Genomic DNA, 23638 nt, shown 5'->3' on the forward strand with positions numbered 1-23638 from the left:
CCATTTGTTATCTGTATGAGATCATTGTGCTTCGAGCTTGACTTGAGGAGAAAGATAAATTGGCCAATCATCAAATTTAACAGGGAATGTTTTTCGTATTCACTGATATACACATGAGATGAGTCAAAATTAAATTATTAGCGCGATAGTTTTGTTATAAATTGCTCGTATTTACCACACAATTGCGAAAGTAGCGGCCCTCGTATGGTGGCTGCAGCGGCCTTCGAGGAGCGTCCACTCGAATGAGGACCTGTGGACACGTCTCGAGGTGCCTGGGGGTGTTAACCTCCGTTATCGCGTGTCGGAAAGGTAGGGTTGGTTGCAGCTTCGAAACCGCGTCCCTGAACAGACGCAGCATACCAGAGTCGCTTCATTCTGTTCTGATGTCCAACGCATCATCTCCGCGGGGCTGGCCGTGAACTCCTTCCGGTGGGCTGCACGGAGGCCGGGAAGGACTAAAGGCAAGGAGTGCGGCCAAGACGGATCGTCGCAAGCCATTAAAACGGCCTTCAGTGCGCGGTGCCAACATTCCAGCATACCAGTGGACTGTAATCCTATGCTAGTTGAAGCCAAGGAACTTGCCTAACTCTGTGAAAAGAGTAGACTCGAATTACATTCCCTGGCCCGTGATGATTACGGCGGGTATACCAAAGCGCAGAATCTACTCTCAACAGAGGACGTCAGCACATGATTACGCCGTAATATCAGTCAGAGGTATTGCCTCAAGCCACCGCGTAAACCTGTCGATGATTGTGAGGAAATACTTGTACCCGTGCGAGTCTCATAAAGGGCTGATCATGTTGAGATGGATGGTGTAGAAGCGCTTGATTGACCTAGGGAATATGCCAACTTTCTTTCGTACGTGCTTGTTGACCTTGCGTTTCTGGCACGTGATACACTGCCTGCCCCAAAATTTTACGTTCTTGCTCATGGACGGCCAGAAGTATTTTCTAGTGACTAACCAGTTTGCCGTCCTTATACCTGGGTGCGCAAGATCGTGTATTGCGTGAAATATTTCCCTGTGGTAGACGGCCGGAATGAATGGCCTGAGTAGACTTCCTTGAGTTTGCCAGGAAATCGCAAGAATTCTTGCAAATGTTCAACTCAGTGGTCGGTATCTTGGCATCCATTAATGGACGTTAAGATATTCGAGTTGAACATTAACTCAATCATCGACCGAGCCCGCAGACATGAGTTCGAGCTTTTCCTTGGCGAGCACAAACCCGATATGGTTCTCCTATGTAAAACTAGGTTGAACTATAGATACATCCCTTCCTTTCCCAACTTCAACCTCTTCTGGACTGACCGACCACAGACCAATCCTCAAGGCCGCAGCACATGTGACGGAACGGCCGTCCTCTTCTCCGACTAATTCCTAGTAACGTAAATCCACCCACCTCCCAATACCTTCAAATCAATCGAAACCACCGTAATCTCCTTCGAATCCCAATCAACCTCCGTTTTCCTCCCCTCTGTTTACTGTCGCAACAAATCCCTCGACACTCACGACTTTCTCCGCATCAAGTCCCTCTGCGCTTCTTAACACCGCCCTCCCGGTAAACAATGGTCCCTGATTATCAGTGGAGACCTCAATGCCAGACACCGTCCTGGTTCGATGCACGGTCGAACCAGAACGGGGATCAGCTCCACCTTTTCCTCACAACCTCAAATCCCACCATCAGCCTAGCCTATTTCAGCCCGGCCCTTCCAACCTAGAACAGATCGGACTACCATTCCTACTTAGACCACTTCTTGATTGGCAGTAACCCTTCCTCGAAACGGTCTCCGGCATCAGCGGTCATGATGCCATAATCCTCCGCATCAAACTCCTGGACAGAGTCGTTCGATCCATCTCACCTTCAGTTCCCAACTTCCAGTTCGCAAACTGGAAACACATCAACTTGGCCCTCAAAACCAAACTTCAACCTCTCCTACTCCCATCCAACTGTACAGTTCCCAACGACTCCATTGACCTAACGGTCCGTTAATGCACCGAAGCGATTCGGCAAGTATGCGACGAACTGATCCCATCCCGTCCCTTGAACTACCGCAACCTAGTCACCCTGCCCGACGACATCCAATATCCACTACAAAAAGACCCTCAAGTGGAGATTATTTAGAAATAGATACCCTCCGCAAACCTCTCACCTCCTCTCCGTAATCCGTGAACTGGACAGGCCCATCCGCGGAAGAATCTTCACCCTATAAACACAATATCTCAACAACCACCTCTCCAACACCGAACTGAACCCTGGTATATACGGGGAACTCAGGAAAACCTGCACGCGTTTGGGCAAATCAGTCCAACAAAACGCGATTCTACCCCAAAACATCCCAACTTACAGAAAAGGTGAACGTCCTCGCTCACTACTTCCTCCAAGCCCACCGATGCACCCTCTAATTCCGTAAACCAAGTTTCGACAACGAGGTAACTGGAAAGATCTCCCAACTCCTTGCCCACCCTTCCTACCTCATTCCCCAACCCACACAAAATCCCTTCACCCACGCCCTCGCTGACCCAAGTCAGTGAGAAAATATCCTCCCCATTCACTTTGCCAGTCCAGACTTCGTCAGGACGGCCATCGCCGCCTCCAAAAATAAAAAATCGGTTGGACCTGAAAAAATCCCCTCCATCGTCCTCAAGAAATGCGCACCTAGTATCAACCACTGCCTTATCAACGCCCACTTCCCAAAAAAGAACCAAAATCCTCCAAATCCCGATAGGCCTATCTCCATCCTTTCATCCTCCGCCAAGATATTCGAGCGGATCATTAAAGTCATTAACAGCGAGCACTGTGACTCCAACTATTCACTTTTACAATTCCAATTCGAAAACCGATCCACTCGGTTGAGCAGGGACTCCTCGTGCTCAAATCGCATGTGCTCCTCGGCCTCAACCGGAACGCACCGACCATAGCCTGTCCTTGAAATAAAGAAAGCTTTCGACTCGCATACAAGCTTTCCGAATTCCTCCATTTCCATCCGCACTTCTGCAAGCTACATCTTAGCTTTCTTGATGGACAGAAATCCCAAGTCCAACTCCATGAACACCTCTCTTCTCCATATTCTAGTCCGGCTGGCATCCCTCAGGGATCAGTCGTCTCTGCTACCCTCCCTGTTCACCGCAGACCTGCCCAAACCAACTCCACACCCAAATCCAATCCGAATCCTCCAATACGCGGATGACTTTATCCTCTACACCTCCCAGCCGGTGAAGCCCGCCTGAATTCCTATTTAGACGAGCTCTACCGGTATTTCAACCGCTGGAAACTCTCCCTAAACCCACAAAAGTGCGAGACCATCGTATTCTGCGGTAACGCTAAGATGACACCGAAAATGAGGAGCGACATATCAACCATATCCCTAAAGATCCACAGTGACACAATCGCAACCGTAAGGAAGTCACCTACCTTGGGGTGACAATGAATTCCCGTCTATCCCACCTCCCACATATCACGAAGACATTAAGCCATGCAACTGGTGCCTTCAAATTCCTTTACCCAATCCTAAATACAGCCGCCCAATGCCTCAGAAAGTCAAGCTGTTTTGCTACAAGCAGCTTATCCGTCCCCTCCTCATTTTCGGCTTCATCTTCTGCTCCGACACTTCTCCCTCACCAAATCGATCGACTCCGTCTCCGTTTTTATCTTAAATTAGGTTAAATTAGTTTTGTAGTAATATAGTTTTCGCCCGCCTATCTAATTTCACCTTGTCGTCATTTTATCGTTGGGTTATGTCCGTTGCCGCTTGGGGTAAATACATTCATTTTTTAAGGTTTTGTGCAAAACTTTATTAAAATCGGTTTACCATCTGTCTATCGGTCTGTCCGGCACACGCATTTTTCTCGGAGACGGTTATAGCGATTGGCACCAAATTCGGTGGAAAGTGGGAACGCTCAAGCATACAGTGAGTTACATCCTTTTATATCGAATCTAGAGGGGGGGAGGGGTTACCGGTACATGCAAAAGGGGAGTGTACATTCTTTTTTCCTGAAATGTAGTCATGTGGGGTATCCAATGAAAGGTCTCGATTTGTACTTTCCGAAATCGGTCTTAGTTTTGACATTTAATGGAAAGGTTGGTGGGTCGAAAGTGATCTCTTCGTTTGCCCGCCAGATCAGGGGCCACATCATGCGGTGAAGACTTAGTTAAACCAGTTAAACATCTTTTCAACTGAGATGCTACAATCTTGGCTGTTCTGTTGTCCAGGTATTTGGGAATCAAGAAGATGGAGGCAGCAGCATAATCTAGCACTGGTCCCACAATGGTCTTATACAGTTTCACGGCGCTCTTTCTGTTTCGCCTTTATGATTTTATTATTGATCTGATCTTTCAGAGATAGGGATTTCGTAATTGTCCTGCCCAGAAATATCATCTCCGGTACCTGTTTTAGAGGGGATTGATGTACTAAAATTTTACATGGTTTGCCATTATTTCTCCTACAGGCAATGAGTCTTGTTTTCTCTCTGTTGATGGAGTTTCAAGCTGTTACATTTGTTCGCAAAAGGGTCAACCTGTTTTTGTAGTAACCTATCCACTTGATCATCTCCTGTTTCCATAGCAAGAATGATAAAGTTGTCTGCATATTGATAGATGTCAGTTGAGTCATTGAGTTTGGAGTGAAGCAAGGTTGTGTACAGATTTAAAAGTACGAGGCTTAAGTCACTTCCTTGAGGAAATTTTGGTTTCTTGTCTTTATCCCATGATATAGGTTGCCTGGACGCTTCCTGAAAGTTTTTAAACCCTCTGATCTTTAGCCAGAACTGTTTGGTGTCAGTCTAGTTCGACATTTATTTCCATAAGTTATCCTAGAAGTTTCGTTTTGTCCTCCTGATTTCCTCCTTCCATCGTCGTTGTTACCATGATGTTGGGTTTAAGATTTAGTGTCTCTGCAATCAGTATTTCATGTTCAGTGTCAAAATTGAGTTTTCTAAAGGTTACTCCGTTGCAAAAGGCATGCACCACTCCACCATATCCATCACCTCTCAATCTGTTTTTTCCTATTTTCAAAATAACCATCGTTGTGCCGAGCAGTGTAATTAACTACGCCCCCATCCTAACCCCTACTCAACTTCGTATGTATGATATCTGCTTCCCCCGTTTTAAAAATTAATAGTGAAGTAATTGGTTTGGGTATTCCTCTCCTAAAACTTTCGTTATAATCTGTAGATTGTTCAAAATGAATAATAAATCCAATATTGTAGAATGTCTCGTACCTTGAATGATACTATCAACAGGAGCAAGGGTGTGCAAAGGAACGGAAGCTGCTGTCGTCCTGCCGAAGTATGCCAGGCAAATTACGGATTGGGCTTTTCTCAGAATTACTTTACGAGGGAATCAGGTGTTTAGTTGAAAATTTGCTTGAGTTATATCTGGAAGGGGGTGGATTCTCATCTTTTTTGTCTTCAAAGAACGTTTATAATACGGACTAGTTAAAGTTTGATATTTTCCACTAACTATTAAAGTCGTGTATCTTCTATCTTTTCTGTCTTAAATCTATTGTGTTGGTATATCACATGAATTTATACCTAAAGGAAGCCAGGGTCAGGAAACTCGAATATGTATGCACAAGTATGCCATTCAAATTCGTAACGTAGGAAGAAAGAATCCGCATAACAGAAAAAAACGGAAACTAGACGACTATAACAAATTGTCTACTTGGGAAACTACCCAGAACCCCTTTTGCAACTTTTGCAATATTATTGCCAAAATAACTATTCCAAAGTCAAATGACGACTCCTCTAGCTTTATCCTGTCATTCTCGTTTTCCCTAATAAGTCTTTTCCATTTCATTGATTATTCTAATATCCTGTCGAATGAGTATAACAAGAATTCCTTAATGGCCTTGAACTCCTGAACTGAAATCTACCCCTAGTCGATAGTTCCCATGCCGTTCCTTGTACGAAATTGATGATTTGTTAGTTTTTTTATCTTCTTAAGAAAGTGGTTGTGACATGCAGCGATTCCATGTATTCATGATGAAAACAAGAACTACCCATTTTGACTGGTTTGCAAACTATTTGGGAGGGTAAAATCAAAAGGATTAGATGATTTGTTTTGTAGGGTTGTGTGTTAAAAGTTCTTTTTTGTGCAATGATGTTTTGGTTCACTCCGAAGAGGCTACCGAAAAGAATGAAAATTTTCAAAACTTGTGTCTAAAAAAATTCGTTATATCTCCAATTTTTCATTATATCCTACTTTGGTCTTATATTTATTTTCGTTTATTTTAGTTTTATACAATATTTCTTTGTTTAATTTCTGGAGTAATAAATCATAATTTATAGATAATCTGTCCTAAGCAATGAGAAATTATTAAATTCATTTTTTTATTTATCAATACATTAAAGAAATGTAATATTGGAAATCAATCTTTTAACGCCTCAACCTAATAAATTATTCACAGATCAAGTGAATATTCCAACATTTTGTAAATTGTTTATCGAAGTATTGATCGACATTCAGAAAAAGGCGGGTTATTGACGAAAGAATTTCACTATAAGCATTTTTGGGGTTATTTTCGTACATCAATTCATCTGTGATCTCATAGGAAATATGACGCAATGTGCTTGCTGGAGGCTGCATTCTAGTGGAGCTAGTTTGACAAAACGATTTTCCGTTAATTGTATATTTTGTGGACTACTAAGTACTAATCGAGACCTTTCATTTGATACCCAACATGACCACATACGGTGGAAAAATTAAAAAATATACAACTAGGAAAAGTGCGTGCAACAGACAGACAGTGACACTTTAGCGAAGGATCTCCAGTGGCACGTTAGTGAAAGTTACACACACAGCGACCATCAGGCCATAATTTTCAAAATCAAGCAACTTACAAAAATAAATTGGTTGTAGAAGACAGCTGTAAAATGGTCAGTCAACAGATTTGACTAGAAAACTTTCCTGTGCAAAATACAACGGTAAAAGGAAACGCATAACCCTGAAATCGAAGAATGCCGCAAGATCTGCCTAAACGCCCGAAAACGCAGTCAACGATCTGGATACGAGCGGCTACATTAACAATTAAAAGAGGCGCGGAAAAAACTTAAGAGGAGCCCGAACATAATGCGCAATACCATTCCAGCTGCCAGCGCTTTTCAGCATCTCTCTGACAATGTTGTATGGAGAGAGCTCCCCTGTGTCTATATAAAAGTCCTGACGAAAACCGTTCCACTTTTCGCAAGAGAAAAAGGTGTGTTCAGCGTCGTCCGCCACTCCATTGCAGAACACACAATCAGGAGATCGCGCCTTCCCAATCCTGTGTAGGTTAGACTGAAAACCTCCATGCCCACTTAGAAGTTGGGTAAGGAAGTAATCAATTTCACCGTGCGTTCTGTTCAACCACGTGTCTAATTTGCCGATGAGCCGTGCAGTCCACCTACTCCTTGGCTCCTTTTGCCAAGGAAGCTGCCAGTCGGTAAGGGTGCGTTGACGTTCTTCACGGGAAACTACCTCTTTTAAGGTCTCGCCCTTACGGCGGTAGATAGCTTTGCGCTTCTTGGCAAGGAGGGTAACGTGGATCACACAGCTGGTTCGGAGACGGTGCAATAAGCAGACGCCACTCGCAAAGCTCCCCGCCTCTGCACTCGAGCAAGACGTTTACAATGCACCTCCTTGTCAAGGGCATCAGCCCATACCTCCGCATCCTAGAGCAGAACCGACTGCGTTGTTTCCATAAGGCGACTTCTCCTAGTAGATATGAGGCCCCTAACATTCGCCATTAGCCGAATCAAGGCGGCGACTCCAGCTGCAGCCCTATCCGCTGCTGCTTTGATTTGCTCGAAGAACCTCATCTTCGAGTCGAGCATTAAACCAAGGTATTTAACCGCCGGATTTGACTCTATTTTAGCTCGCCGATCGATATGGGACGCAGGGTCGGGATTCTTTTTTTGGTCACTACTTTTTCTAGCGCAAGGCTGAAACCGTGAGCAGTCATCCATCCGCTTACCCGTCGCATCAATATCTGCTTTGCGCCTGTTCAACAGTGCGTCCGGTAACAAGTGCCGCAACCGACCAGGCGCGACTCTTCGGGCATATCGAGTCTCAGCAGATTATCATAGGAATAGCATCTCATAGAGCAGGGAGCGGTCTTTCAGATAATCCCTCAATATCCGCAAGAGATAGCATGGCACGTGAAATGAGTTTTCTAATGTGCCTAGCATATCTGTCCATCTTACGGAACTGAAGGCATTTCTGACATCAAGCATTATGAGGAGCACTATTCGTCTAGATCGGCGGCTGTGCACCTCGGCTCGATGAACCGCATCTATGACCTCCATAGCAGCATCTACTGTGCATCTTCCTGTTCTGAACCCGAACTGCCTTGGGGATAAGTCCCCGGCAGTGCGGATCGCTTCAGCGAGTCTACTCCTGATGTGCTTCCTGAGCACTTTCCCGGCAGTGTCAAGCATACACAGGGGTCGGGACGAAGACGGGAACTTCGGGTCTCCTTTACCCTTGCTGATCAAGGCGAGTGTGGCTACTTCCCAGCGACCAGGAAAAATGTCCTACTTCAAGCAAGCGTTGAACGCCTCAAGCAGTAATTCTGACCATTGGCGGAACACCATTTTGTAAACTTCAGCCGGGGTGTCACCAGGACCTGGCGCCTCCTCGTTTTTTTTTCATAGTGAGAACCGTTTCTTCGAGCTCTCTCATTGTGAAAAGGGGGCAATCTTCGACGCTTTCCATCTGGTCGGTACTTAGTATGCAGGACCTCCCCACAGCCCCGATTTCCCGGGTGACAAGCTTATAGGCAAGTCCCCACGGGTCCTCATTCATCTCGTTGACAAGGTTCTGACAGCCGTGCGCTTTGCTTTTATTTATAGCGCTGCTGAGTGTCTTATAGGCAAGTCCCCACGGGTCCTCATTCATCTCGTTGACAAGGTTCTGACAGCCGTACGCTTTGCTTTTATTTATAGCGCTGCTGAGTGTCTTTTTTAAGGTTTTGTGTAAACACAAAATCTTATTAAAATCGGTTTTCTGTCTGTCTGTCCGTCACACGCATTTTTCTCGGAGACGGTTATAGCGATTGACACAAAATTAGGTAGAAAGGTGGGAACTGTGAACGCTCACGCATATAGTGAGTTACATCCTTTTACGATGAATTTAAGGAGGGGTCCCCATACATGCAAAAGGGGGGAGTACATTTTTTTTTCATCAAATGTAGCCATGTGGGGTATCAAATTAAAGGCCTCGGTTAGTACTTTTCGAAGCCGGTCTTAATTTTGACTTTCGTTGAAAAGGTGGGGAGTGCGGGGGGTTGAAATTGGTCATTTTTTTAACGAACCCATTCTCAGTAACTACCAAACAGAAAAATCTGAAAAAAATCAGAGGGCTGCCACTATATGGTGCCTAGGCTCCGAAATACCCTCCGTACCGATACCTGTTCAAATAAAGTCAATAATAGTATATTACTATAATTTTCAGTAATTGACAGGAAAACCCCCTTTAAGTTCACCGTAGAATCACAAAATTTTGCAGCATGTATAGCATGGTATAGAGCATGATCTCGCCAAATTTCGTGAAAATCGCACTATTACTAACAAAGTTATACTAGGTCAAAGTTGTCGCTCCTGTGCAAATTCAATACTATGAATGTCAATATCACTTGAAAGTGGCTATTTTCACATAATATATGCATATTTTACGTGCTACATGCTAATGGGACAAATGCATACTCAAATCTCTTTATAAAAGAAATACACAAAACCCTTCATACCTGAAGCGTCTAGCTTCCGGTGTCCCGACTTGTTTCTGATCCTGGCGCATGCCTCCTCGTTGGCGTGCAAACGCTGTGCCAAACGGCGGAGATTATGACACTCCCTCCGTAGGTCGGCAATTTCTGCCATCCACCAGTACCTAGAAAACTTGTCGCACCTGGGGCCCTTCCGGGACACGGAAGCCGTCGTTATCAGGTTCATCACTGAATTTACGACGGTGTCAGCTGTGACGCTACCACCCTTCGGAGTGCCCTCCAGCGCGGCCCTGCCTGCTCCAAGAGCTTCGACAAACTTCCCGATGTTCACCCTCGCGACATTCGACAGGCAGAGGAAGCGTCGCGTTGGTGCTCGCTGGCAAGTAGCGTCAACCACTTCGAACGCGATGTATTTGTGATCACTTGGCGAGAAGTCTTTTAGGACTCGGTCCCCGTCCACCGATGATGCCAGAGATTCCGACACAAAAGTTATGTCACGAATGCTTCTGCACAGCCTGGGCGCCGAATCGTTGGCGTGGATCCGGTGTTTAAAACTACGAGTCCGGTTCTCGCCGCCATTTCCAGAATCCGTTTCTCCCTGGCGTCTGACTGAGGCATGCCCCGTTCAAGGACTCTGGCATTAAAATTACCGCCTACCAGGATTCGTCCCTCCGTGCTCGAAACGGCGTCTTTCAGTGCATGAAGCCGGCGCCGAAAGTCCGGCATCAGATAAACGCTAAAAAACGTTATCCCTAAACACCAGATTCAGCGAGCTGCGCTAGCAACTGGTGAGCGATTGCAATCCGGTGCATGTTAATTTTTCTCTTTCAAACTCCGCCCTAAAGATTGGACACCATCCCGAGCCCACAGTGTGTGCGACGCTCTCACCAGGCGCGCCACGATCCCTGCAGAGAACGCAGTTCTCGCTTTCATTGTGTGTCAATAGTCCAGACACCTGTAGCACTTGGTGTGGACTATCCACATTTGCACCCTGCATACTACCCACCCAATTATGATTCTCCCGCTGCTAAGGATTTTCCTCGCATATTGCTCGAGGACTTCCACCACGGCGAGTTTTTGGCCTCGAACATTTACAGAGGTGATACCTATCCGAGCATTGGTTACCTATGGACATTCACGCTTTACCGCCTTCTCCACGTCGACCTTTTCTGTGAGGCAGTCAAGATCCCGGGTTTCTAGAGAGCACATGGGCTCTAGGCTGGAAAGAAGAGCCTTCTTCCCCAATAACCCCTTGACCGCTTCGCAGAACATACTCTTGTTAGTCGTCTTTGGGCCCAGTTCGATGAGAACTCCACCACTCCTCGTTTTCGTTGTCTTCGGGTTTCATCCTGTAGCGGATTTCACTAAGGACTTCTACAAATGTCTTGCCTTCCGTCGGCTTAAAGAGCAGAATTGACGGTCTGGTCCTTCTTCGTTTTCTCGTCTTTTCTGCTCCTGGCTTTTGGTTTGCAGCATCCTTGTCTTGGGACAGACGCGTCTCTGACGGCGTAGTCAGTTGTTTCCTGTTTCCTTCTTCGCCTTCTTTTTTTTTGCCCTGGAAACTACTTTGAAAAATCTCCTTCAGACACGTCGTCCTCTTTCCGCTTTTCCCCCAGTTTGCTTTATAGTGGGCTATCTGCGGTCCGTTTGACGCAAGCTGCGTTCTCAGCGGGGAGTGCAGCTGTTTCTGCTCCCCAATCGTCTTCCGCTGCTCTCCACGTTCGCCTATAGAAGGAGATGCGGTCCAATAGTTCCTCCAGTTCCATCAGCCCGTTTTTGACGCCTTTACTGACGTTCCTCTGGAGGAACGTTGCCGACCGCATACGCTCCACCACTGCTGCGCATTTTCTATTGAGCCTTTCCTCTTCGACTCTAGCTAGAACAATCGACTGCAATTGCACTGGGTTTGTATCCGCATCCATCTGCTCAGGACTAGCGATTCTAAATGAGCTTTCTTTCGGATGGGTACTACAAGGTATTGGAGTTGCTATCTCTGCACGGTACTTTGCGCCACTTGATAAGACTTTCCCTTTATTTGGGCGCCCCGATGTCACATCGGGTAGGTCAGCCCTCGCTGCCTCTTTCGCTAATCACTGCGATGAACGACGTTGATGGCAAGCCAAAGAACGTCTCCGTGTCCCCGGGGCTGAGGTCTCGAAGAAGAAAGGTACACAGCGCGTGAAATGTGATCTGCGCCCCTAAACTTGGTGGGTCAGGTGTTGGGTTTTATTGCTGAAACTCAGTATCAGCTGGAGGTGGGGGTAGTGTGGAGGCGCTGTAGCATGAAGTCGCTTAGCAAAGATTCGTCCGAGCTCCACCCCCGGTTGGTGAAACTCACCACGACTAGAAACTCACCTGCCTGAGTGGCTCGCCTACCTGTTGACGGACCAAAACTCCATACTCCGGTTCTTCCACAATTCAACCCTATGAGGCTTCCTTTACTATGAATCAATACTTGTCTTTTAGTGGGTTACATTTCCCCCAATAAATTCGAAAACGTTCAAATCTTTTCCGAAAGTTTGCAACAGTTTGCATTGCAATAAGCGATACGATAGTTCTACCCAGCCCTATCTAGGATACCACATTCTATAGTAGATTATCATTAGACGTAATACATATATTCATACATGAAACATGCAGCAAATAATAACCTGCTCCAATCAAAAACTTTCAGGTCATCTTCACTAAGACGCAGAAAATATTAACCCCAACTACTTGGCGAACATAAAACCTTGACAACAAACAAATTCAAACTACTACCAACGAACAAAAATTCTATAGCACAAAATGTATTCACAAAATTCAAAAAATATGGTACCACCCCCAGCACCCCCAAAACCCAATAAGGGAATTCGAAATACGACAGTTAATAGCAACGGTGGAGACAGCCTGAACGTGCAGAATGGAAATGGTCGTAGTGAGTGCTACACACCACCATTACTGGATCGGGAACAAGTCGTGATGACACCAAAAGGAAAGACTGCAAATTCCACAGTTATCCTTATTGAGAGGAAACTCGTCGACCAAGTATCAGATAGAGTTCATGTTGCTGGCGGTGACCATACAGGCATCATTATCAATAAGGATACAAAAAAGGATCCAAAAAGTGCTGATAATCCGGCCCAGTTAAGTTTGGAATTTCGAGTGTTCCTGGTCAGTTCGAATACTGGAAATCATTCACAAGAATCCCGAACTCTGCGATTCTGGTTCAGAGATTGGCTCAAGGATGAGGATAAGCAAGCACATGTCGCACAGGATTTCTTCAGGGAGTTGGTCAGTCCAAAGGAATTTCCTAGAGGTAAGAAGGATACATTTTTGTTTATAACAGCCCGATCTGATTGGTATTACTTTTTTTTGCAGATTACGTTGGATTCATTAAGAAAATGATGAAACTTCTTCAGAAAGGATACGATGAGATACAATCTTTGGAAGTGGAACTGAAGATTTTAGAAGAAACTTCAGCACCACCATCAAGACCACGTAAGTTGAATTTTTGATGGTTGTCCTTGATTTAACAAAATATGTTCCTTGATAATTTATAAAATCCTGTATTTCTGTTAATTAAGATAGAAGCACTTAGAAAATATCTTTTTTCCTGAACCATCATCGCTTGCGATTCAGTTGAATGATTTTGTGATGTTTCATACGAATTTTAATCAAAAGTGAAAATCGAAATGTTATTGATTTAGATATTTTCCCAATTTAAATATAGTGGAAAGTCGACCTTTTTTATTTTGTTTAAGAGAACGTTTAAAAAGATAGATAATAATATCTTTTGATAATATTGACCCATTCTCTCGTTTTTGCAAGATCCTTTTCAATCTTACTTGGTGTTTTGGATGATCCCCTTTTGTATATCCTTTGCCACAAACTTTGAATTTTAAAAAGATTGATTCCGTATCCTTGCCCCATTTTGAATTAGCTTTACTGCACCTTATCAGATATCACATATAGAACAATATTTCTCCAGTATTTTGCAAAAAGATTGATGTATCCATCAAATTAGCTATCACCCCCTAACTAAATACTAACGTAGATATTAGATAGTAGATTCTATTACGTTGCTAATAGCAAATATCTATCTCTACATGTAACTCATCTTTTCTTCTTAATTTTTTCATCTGACCTTCCATAGCTAGGGATGGCTACCTAATATATTGTTATGGGGATTGTAATAGGAAATTCGAAGATGCGATCCTAGCGCAAAAGCAAACAGGTGATGGTGATGATTTGGTGAAAGCGCTTTGGCTGGAAATTTATAACGAAGGCGTTTTGACCAGATACGAAAAATAATGCTTGTTATAAGTGTGCAACTTGTTTTTTTGGTTTCCATATCAAATACTAACTTCAGCAGCAAACTAGTCGTCCTCCTGGAGATGATCATTGTAAGAGAGGATCTATTGTTACGTTTTTGACTAATATCCTAACAATGCATTTTGTTGAATAAACTAATTATGTGTGGTTATAAATGTGTTCCCTAATCAATAGTTTCACTATCAAAAATATCTCAGCGATTTTATTACAGCTGGAAATATTTTTCAATTAACAGAGCTTTGTACAAGACGACAATTTACGGTTTGCCTTAATACAACCTCATAAAATTTTAGATATCCACATTAGATTGGCTTCATAGATTGGCGTGTAACAGTTTTGATATTTCAACTGAAGAGAAGATACTTTGTGTCCTAGCGCTCGAAAACTTACTTGCGTGACAACTTAAAGTAGAGCTCCCTTCGCGACCGTGAAACGCAACGAAAATTTCCATAGTCATGAAAAGGAATAACAAACTCTGGGAATATAAACTTAATTTGTAGTTTTATTGGCGTCAAATTGTTGCGTTTTGAGTTTATTGCATTTATTTCTAAGTGTAACACTTGGGTTTAACGGCTAATAGACATAAACTTGGTACAGTATCATACACTCTATGAAAATTTAGATATCATGTTGTAAACAATAAAAAGATACACGTGTTCGTGGTGTTTAAAACTACACCCCCGGCTGTCGCTGACATTTTCAAGATGTGTGTTCCCTCTAAAGTCTAAGGGGGGCATAACCCATTCAATCACCCTGGCAGCTCCTACCAGGACTTGCCTTCTGTACTAAAAACTGTGTCCTCCAGAGCATCAGGCATGCGTTGAAACTCTGAAAAACCTTATCCTTAAATACCGAATTCATACAAGGTTATACCCTCGGCCTATGGCAAGAATCTGAAGTCGGGAGCCATCCCAGACCCAGATGGCAGTGCTACAAGATATGTCGAGATACCATGATGTTGTGTCCTTGTTCCGATACTGTTCTTTATTTAGCACTAAATCAGCTTTTACCTTGTGGCGCAGCGGTGTTAACAGCATTCGAAATTTATTTCGAATATTGTTAATTCGATTCACAGTTGCCACCACCGGTGTTCTCCGTGGCGGAGTAGGCCGGTTTAGTCCTAAACGTTGATAAATGCAAAATTTCTCCAGACACAGGTGAGATTTCTCGGCCACTTCATTTCCCCTGACGGAATACAGCCCGACCCAGGCAAGGTGCACGCAATCACAAGCTTCTCGCGTTCGAAAACGGTGAAGGATTTGCGAAGGTTCTTGGACATTTTAAACTTCTATCGTCGTTTCCTGCCCAAGGTTGCCCAAAACCAGTCCGTTTTGAACGCGTTCTTGTCTGGCCTTAAAACAAAGGACACACGAGAGCTTGTGTTGTCTGAAGAGGCTGTCTGCGCGTTCGATAAATCCCGACAGCAACTGGCTAATGCTACACTCTTGGCATTTCCTCAACAAGATGCACCCCTAGCCTGCTCTTCACCAAAAGGTGACTCAACTCTGGCAGCCGTTAAGCTTCTTCTCCAGACAGTTAAACCCCGCTCAACGGAACTACAGCGCCTACAATCGCGAACTGCTCGCCGCGTACTTCCGCTTGTCCCTAGAAGGCAGGCCGTTCACGGTGTTCACGGACCATAAGCCTCTCACATATGCTTTGAAACAAAAGCCTCACAAAGCATCCCCTCGTCAGCTTCGACACCTGAGCTTTACAAGCCAGTTCACGTTCGAAATACAGCACGTGTCCGGCAAGGACAACATAGTTGTTGACGCTGCTTTGTCACGTGTCTCCGAAGTTAACATCCCCGATTCACTCGATTTCTCGGGTATCGCCAAGGCGCAGGTAAATGACGCAGTACTTCAGAGCCTCAAATCTAACCCCAAATATAAATTTCATGAGTTGCCCATCTTCGGCTCGAACCTCTCTCTCTGCTGCGAATACTCTGAAAAGGGACCCCGGCCATACATTCCGGCCACCTTTCGCAAGGAAGTATCCCACGCAGTTCACGACGTAGCGCATCCAAGCATCAGGACGACAAATCAGTTAGTCACCGAGAAATACTTCTGGCCTTCCATGAATATGGACATCAACCCCTGGGCCAGAGAGTGCATCGCATACCAAAAGTGTAAGGTCACCAAGCACGTAAGAAAAGAAGTGGACTCATTTCCTCGCATTACAAAGCGGTTCCACACCATACACCTCGACATCGTAGGCCCTTTGCGAGACTCGCACGGTTACAGATATTGCCTTACAATACCTCTGAAGGACATTACGGCGCAATCTTGTGCCGGAGAGTAGATCCCTCGCTTTGGTGTCCCTGCAGTGATCATCACTGACTAGGGAATGCAATTTGAGTCCACCCTTTTTTCGGAGTTAAGCAAACTCCTGGGATTCAAACGCCAGCGAACTACGGTTTACCACCCGCAATCCAATGGGATGCTGGAGCGTTGGCACCGAACGCTGAAAGCCGCCATTATGACTCGCGATAATCCGTCCTGGACTCAAGTCTTGCCTCTCGTCCTACGAACAACCCGCCCGTCCTGGTCAGGACGAATGCTGTCTGGAAGCCACTGCAGCCTCCATACGAAGGGCCGTACCGTGTTCTCGAGCGGGGAGAGCATTTCTTCCAGCTCGAGATCGGGGGGCATAAAAAGGCTGTCTTCTTATCCAGGTTGAAGCCCGTTTGCGCCCCAAATTAACATCGCATTCGCTTCGCTGTATGATGGGGAACGCAGTTCCGAGTTCAGTCGCTGAAACCCCTACATTTCATCTGGTGGCGAAGTGATGTGGCGCAGCAGGGTTAACAACAATGTTGTTAATTCGATTCACAGTTGCCACCACCGGTGTTCTCCGTGGCGAAGTGAGCCTGGATTAGGTCGCAAAAAAATAGTTGAATATAAAAAATGAATTGTGACATGACAATTAAAAAAACCCTCCGCTACGCACCACGCTAGGCTGTGCAGAGTCCTTAAAAGGGATGAGTCGGCCAAGTTGGACTTGGTACTTTCACGAGCTCCAGACTGGAATCAGTACATACCCCCCGGAAGCACACCATCCGGGGGAACAGGTAAGAGAAGTGGCAGGGAGAGAGTTAGCGGTTCTTGTAACCCCTTCAACATGCAAGTGGACCCCTGCGAAAGCAGTTGTTACCTATGAAAAAGTGAGAACTGTCATATTGTCCTTTGAATATTTCAAAGCACCTGGCATGGATGGCATCTATCCAGCAATGCTAAAGGACAGTATGGAGCACTTAGAGCGATTGCTAAGAAACATTTTCCTAGTCCAAGTCTTGCTTTAGGATGTGCAGAAGGTTGAGATAGTCTTCATACCGAAGCCTGGGAAAGGTGGCTACTCTAATCCAAAGCATTTCAAACAAATCAGCGGCTCAGTCCATCTGCCTCTAGTTTCATTTTGCCAACAGAGCTGCCACTCGTCTAGAGTGCGTTGCCGTTCTTCACGAGCAACAGCCTGCCTTGCGCTTGTATATGGCTTGATGTTCCTTAGCAAGAAGGGCAATGGGGATCACTCCCGCGATCACCATCACGGCCGGTGCAGAGAGAGTGCGATACGCAGACACCACCCGCAAAGCTCCCCGTCTCTGTACTTGCGCGAGACGTTTACGATATACCTCCTTGCCAAGAGCGTCAGCCCATACCTCTGCGCCGTAGAGCAGGACAGACTGCGTTGAACTCATCAGAAGATGTCGCCTGCTAGACGTATCCATCAGCCTACTTAGCGTCAAAACTCCAGCTACAGCCTTGTTCGCTCCTGCTTTGGTCTGTTCAAAAAAGCTCATCTTTGAGTCAAAAGCCAGCCCGAGGTACTTTACCGCTGGTTTTGACCCGATTATCGCCGAACACTATCGGACGCAGGATCGGATCTCTTTTTAGTCAGGATGACTACTTTGGTTTTTTCCAGTGCAAGGTTGAAACCATCCATCCGCTCACTCGTCAAGTTCGGCGGCGATATACCTCCGCTCGTCGAACGGCATTCATGACTTGTATGACAGTATCAACTGTGGATCTCCCTGTTCTAAAACTAAACTGCCGGAGAGGTAAATTTCTGGCAGCGCGTATCGCTTCAGCGAGTCTACTTCTGATGAGCTTTTCGAGCACTTTTCCAGCAGTGTCAAGCATACATAGTGGGCGGTATGATGACGGCAACTCGGGGTCGCCTTTCCCTTTGTGGGTCAACGCAAGCCTCGCCACCTTCTAACGAGCAAGGAAAGTACCCTCTTTCAGGCAAGCGTTGAATGCGCCGAGCAATAGGTCTGGCCGGTGTTGGAATCCCAGTTTGTATACCTTTGCTAGGATATCATCGGGTCCTGGCGCCTTTTTGCTTTTCGTAGAGAGGACTGTATGTTGCTCTCCGCGGGGTGGCGCACACCGCGAGTTTGTGTCCACCACTTCGAAGGCAATGTATTGATGGTCGCTTGCCGAGAAGTCTTCCAGAACTCGCCACCCGTCCACCAGTGATACCAGTGATTCCAACGCGAAGGTTACGTCTGGAATGTTTCCCTCGCAGCCCGGGCGCCGGAACGTTGGGGTGGAAGTTTAGAACTACCAGTCCTGTTCTCGCCGCCATTTCCAGAACTCGTTTCCCCATTCAAGTACCCTAGCATCGAAGTCACCCCGACCAGGATTCGCCCAGGATTCGTAAGGTAGCGTTCTCCAAAGCATCAAGCCTCCGTCGAAATCCGGCATCGTTTCATTCAGTGTAAGGTAGACACTAAAAAACATTCGAATCGCCCCCTCGGCCTTGGGAAAGAACCGTAAGGAGGGCACCGTCCCGAAGCTAGATGGCAGCGGTGCCTGATATGTCAATATGTCATGAAACTGTCTCCTTGTTTTGGTACTGCTCATTGATGAGCAGCGAACTGCGCTAACAGCTCGTGAGCGGTTCCAATGCATATTGATTTGTAGGATTCGAATCATGTTGACCGCGTCCTAGCGCTCTTTCCAATTCTGCTGTGAAGACTGGACACCGCCCCGAGCCCACAGTGCGCGCAACGTTCTTATCAGTCGGGCCACGGTTTCTGCATAGGACGCAGCATTCCTTTTCATTGTAGGTGTTCGCTTTATGGCTTGACCGGATTTACGGCATGTTGCTCTTCTGTCAGGTCCCCGACTGTTTGCAGATGTGTGCCCATAATCCAAACATCTGTAACATTTGGTTGGGGCGGCCCAGATTCGTATCGTACACACTACCCAACCAATTCTTATTTTCCCGCTGTTTAGAAGGTTCCTTGCGTATTGCTCGGCAACTTCCACCACAGCGACTTTTTGGCCTCGGGAGTTCGCAGAGGTAATACCAATGTGGGCATTGGTTACCTCCGGACATTCGCGTTTGATGGCTTCTTCTACCTGGTTGGCTCTCTGGGAGCATTGGTTTCGGGATAATTCCCCATACCGGACTCGCACCTACCACCACTAGGCTTTCCGAAGTTCAAAAGCACAGTATCTCAGAAGAGAGCCCAGAATCTTTCTTCACACTGACGGAAAATGTCCAGCTTATACCATAGATTTTGTGGGTTTTCGGGAGTACTTGACAGCCAACTCTGCTTCCTTCGTATGCTCCCTAAATCTGGTAGTTACCAGTCTTTTCGTTTGTCAGATATACACCTTCCGACAATCTGAGCAAGCGATTTTATATATGCCGCTCATCTCCTCTACCGTTTTTCGGTCTTTTTCCCTAGCCAGCTGGGATTTTAGCTGGTAGATACGACTTGATCCTACGAGCTATGTGTCAAACCTTTTCAATGTCCGTCTGATGTGGTTGGACAGAAGGTGAGAAGGTGACACTTGATCGTTTTTGAGCGGTAGAGGTCGATTGGGTATACAGTATAGTGAGATTACTACGGTTTAACTTTCGTGTGTGTCTCCTGATCATCGTGTCCATGGTGGCGCTGGTGTACCCGGTCTTCTTTGCAGTGTCCATTATGTTTTTCGCTCCGGTAGTCTTCCTCTATGAGGACAAAGGAAGACTATCTACTAATTGAAAAAATTGTCCGGATACTTAAATTGCCAGGTAATTAGTCTGTCAAGATTAGTCCTGATTTTTTCTAAATAGGGTTGACAGGCATGATGAAGCGTTCCCAAGATCCATGTTCCTTCTGTTTTCCTCCAGTAGTCTGGAGATTTCTCGAATTTCTAGGATGTCCAATGATCGTGTTCCTCTTATAATGTATTCGTCCTTTCTTCAATGCAACTCGTGCTTCTGCTATATATTCTTTGAACTTGATTGCCGCAAGTCTTTTAGCTTGTCACACGTAGATCTGGCTCCATTCCGGACAATCGATTTTGTAGATCCCACTCCTCTCATTCTTTTCCAGGCAGTGTCTTAGAGAACCCAATTTTTGTCTTAGCTGTTGTTTCCTGCTTGTTGGTATAGGCACCAGGTTTGTTTTCTCCATTAATTTTTTAATGTTACGCGTTGCCCTTGAGTAGATGCAGGGGAATTAATTCTGTCCTCTGAGTTTTCTTGTTCTTCTTCACTTGTCTGTCCTTTCGTCTCATTTGATGCTTCATTATTTTTGACGTTCATCTTAGGGGTGCTGAGGATGTATTCTTTTTCCTTGTGTTCCTCACTTAGCGACACCGTGTAGGTTCGATGGATCATGGAGTTGAAGGGGGCCATTTTTTGGACTCCATGAATGGTTAGAGGTTATCGGTATGGTTCGTTGGGTGTGAGTTGTTTTTCTGTGGATGTCAAACTCCACTTTCCCGTCCCTGTTTTACTTTGGCATCCAAAAAGGCAGGCTGTGGTCCACTGTGAATGTTGTTGAGACGAGCCGACACGGAGGTTGCCTTTTGACCACGGCAAGGACATCATCCATATATCTTACCCAAAAAGGAGGGACTATACCTTCTTTTTTCCACCCTTTCTTCTATTTTTTTCATAAAGATTTCGCTGAGTTATGGTGATAGGCGGTTACCCATTGCAACTCCTGAGGTTGTCTTGTAGAATCAATCCCTGAAGGTGAAAATAGGGGTTCGCTCATACATAGAGAGGCCATTTTTATGTATTGGCGAACCTCAAGTGAACCTTCTCTTTACAGAAGGCCTTTTTCTAGGTAGCAGAGTCCCTCCTTTTTTGCTAGAGGGCAGAGCTTTCACATCAATGATGGAAACTCACATTTCGTCGTTTGCTATTTCCTTCAAGTTTTCTCGGATCGGTTCAATGAGCTCTTCCCTGTCTTTCTTTTAAGCTCTACACTGCTTAGTTTCGAAACCAGCCATTTCGGTAGTTCCTGAGTTGGTGATTATCTCCGTCATTTCGCCGCTGGAAACTCGTCAACTCACTTCGTTTGGCTTCTTTGGCTTGGATGTTGGATATTCAGGACTGTCAAGAGAATATCCGGGCTCCGCTATTATCAACTTTCAATATTGCAGTGTGTATCACAATTTCCTAGAAACTCGCGTACCTGTGGTGGATCGCTGCATACCTTTTGTGTTCGGCACTATCCTCGCCTAAGCCATACTGTTACTGGAGGTTTTGAGGTTTTGTAACGAGTCTATTGCAGGAACTGGTTAAAATTTGATATTGCCTTTAGATATCGGCCAGCTTAGTCTCAAGATCAAGATTGTATCTTTTTAAGGTTGGATACATCGTTGTGCATGGTACAATAGCGGGCACAGGGAATTCTTGCGGAGACAATACCCTGCTTGAGTTCATCAACAGTGTAATACCAGAGCGGTCCTTCTTCTATATAGATAGCTTTTGACAAAAGCAATAAGATTACTGCGAATACCGATCATTATTAGGGACTGGTTAGACTTGGTTCCAACTGGCCCAATTTAATGCGTTCCTAAAATTTTCAGCTAAGCCAATAACCAATTCTATTGTTTAAATATTGTATTTAGAGAAAGAGATACGGCTAAGCTAAAAGGCTTCCAGTTTATCAACAACCCCAGTAGTAGCCACAAATTCAGCAACTCCCATAATGCCGAATAGATGTCTGCCTTGTATATTTCGTACAACTTGGCAAACGTATGCGGCTTTATTAGGCGGCCGAAGTCTTGTTTTCTCATATTCTACTATAGATTTCCAGAGGCCCTTCTCAGATGGTCATGGTTATACTCATTTTTGAACCGAGTGCTTTCAAGAGTTTCCCTCAGGTCGCTACACAACTAATTTGTAGTTTCTGCACATCGTTCTGGATCGAATGAATCGGTTAATACCCTTTGCATTTAGAGAGAAACTTCAGACTCCCAAGTTGAAAAGGGGCCTCTTTATATTACCGAATATCTATCTCGCTTAGTTAAAGACTCTATTTTGGGCTTGGAAGAAACCTCTAGGTATGGGGGAAGCACCTCCTTCCCTCCCCTTCTAGTCAGGCCTGTTGTTACTCGACACAATTGTATCTCAGTTCAGTAAAATCTCCAGCCTATATTGCCTCCCAGTCTATCACTGCCGACTCGAAATGAAGTGCTCTAACATGCTTCAGGACCTCATCTCAAATTGAGTCGTTGCGCCATCGATTACTGTGCAACTCAAGAAATAGGCAACAGGTGGACTCAAAAATTCAACAAAAGGAGTTCTGTTCCCACACTGGGCGCCAATTTTAATAAGCAAAAGGATAGGTTGAGCATTGATCTCGATACTCCGGGTACGGGTCCCCTTTGATCATGAATGTTAGTGCAAGGTTCCACGTCAAATTCTTATTGTGCTTTCCCGTAGTCAGCAGTTGATGTGAGATAAATGACGACCTTTCATTCATCGAAAAGAAATAAAAAAAATTGTCTTTATTTTTTTTAGGGGAGGGGACCAATGTCCACATCCAGTTGATGTCGGACCGGACCAAATGGAGGGTAACTTGCTCCCACTTTTTATGGTCCACGGACTTCTCCTTTTGAGTTTAACACGCAAAGTTTAAAAATTAAAAGAGGGAAGATGACGGCTACGGTTCCGTACCAATGCAGAGGCAATTCATCAGATGCTGCCTCACCTCTGCCCTTGGAACGGTGTGACCAAAGCGGCTCGCAGGTGTTATACGCTCCCTTTTATAATTTGCAAAACACAGCAAGGGTGCGAGTTATACCCAACGTGAATCCGCCCACAATTCGGACCAAAGCTTGACCGGAGCTAGACAATTTTTGTTAAGGGATTGAGGAGTCCTAAGTCCCGCATCCAGTTGATGTCGGACCGGACCAAATGGAGAGAACCAAGTTCGACCACTCTTCTGAACCACGGACTCCTCATTTTGAATTTAACGTCCCGAGTTCAAAAATTAAAAGAGGGACGAAGATGGCTATGGTTTCATACCAGTGAGGAGGTAACTCATCATATGCTGCCTCAGGACAGTGGTGAGGTAGCATCTGATGAGTTGCCTCTGCCCTGGTACGGAACCGTAGCAGTCTTCGTCCCTGTTTTAATTTGTTTTTAGTTTCCTCGTAAGATATCACTATCATATTTCTTGAAAATAATCATCTCGTTGGTTAGAAAAAATCATCTGAATTGCATAAATTTATTTTATTAGATTGACACACAAAGCAATCATTATCCTGGCACATGAATATATGATTAACAACATCTGATTTGATTTGGAAACATTAATGCACACCTCAACCCACAATACGCCCTTTGTTTTGTGCAACTCGCTGACCATTGAACAAGTCACTCATAATGA

The 23638-nt window shown here is 45.1% G+C and overlaps 1 protein-coding gene across 4 annotated transcripts in view; it reads left to right on the forward strand.

Annotated features, from left to right (window-relative positions):
- The window catches only part of LOC119656799, a 113710-nt gene that overhangs the window by 62740 nt on the left and 27332 nt on the right, over window positions 1-23638 (forward strand). For 2 of the 4 annotated variants that reach the window (XM_038063406.1, XM_038063408.1), the window contains exons 2-4: window positions 12368-12991; window positions 13054-13173; window positions 13829-13909. In XM_038063406.1, the coding sequence (XP_037919334.1) occupies window positions 12481-12991; window positions 13054-13173; window positions 13829-13909 (712 nt within the window). In that variant the 5' untranslated portion in view covers window positions 12368-12480. The remainder of the gene's footprint in view (window positions 1-12367; window positions 12992-13053; window positions 13174-13828; window positions 13910-23638) is intronic. The other 2 variants (XM_038063407.1, XM_038063409.1) reach the window with 1 other exon arrangement.

This window comes from Hermetia illucens, chromosome 5 (assembly GCF_905115235.1).
Source record: "Hermetia illucens chromosome 5, iHerIll2.2.curated.20191125, whole genome shotgun sequence".
NCBI lineage: Eukaryota > Metazoa > Arthropoda > Insecta > Diptera > Stratiomyidae > Hermetia > Hermetia illucens.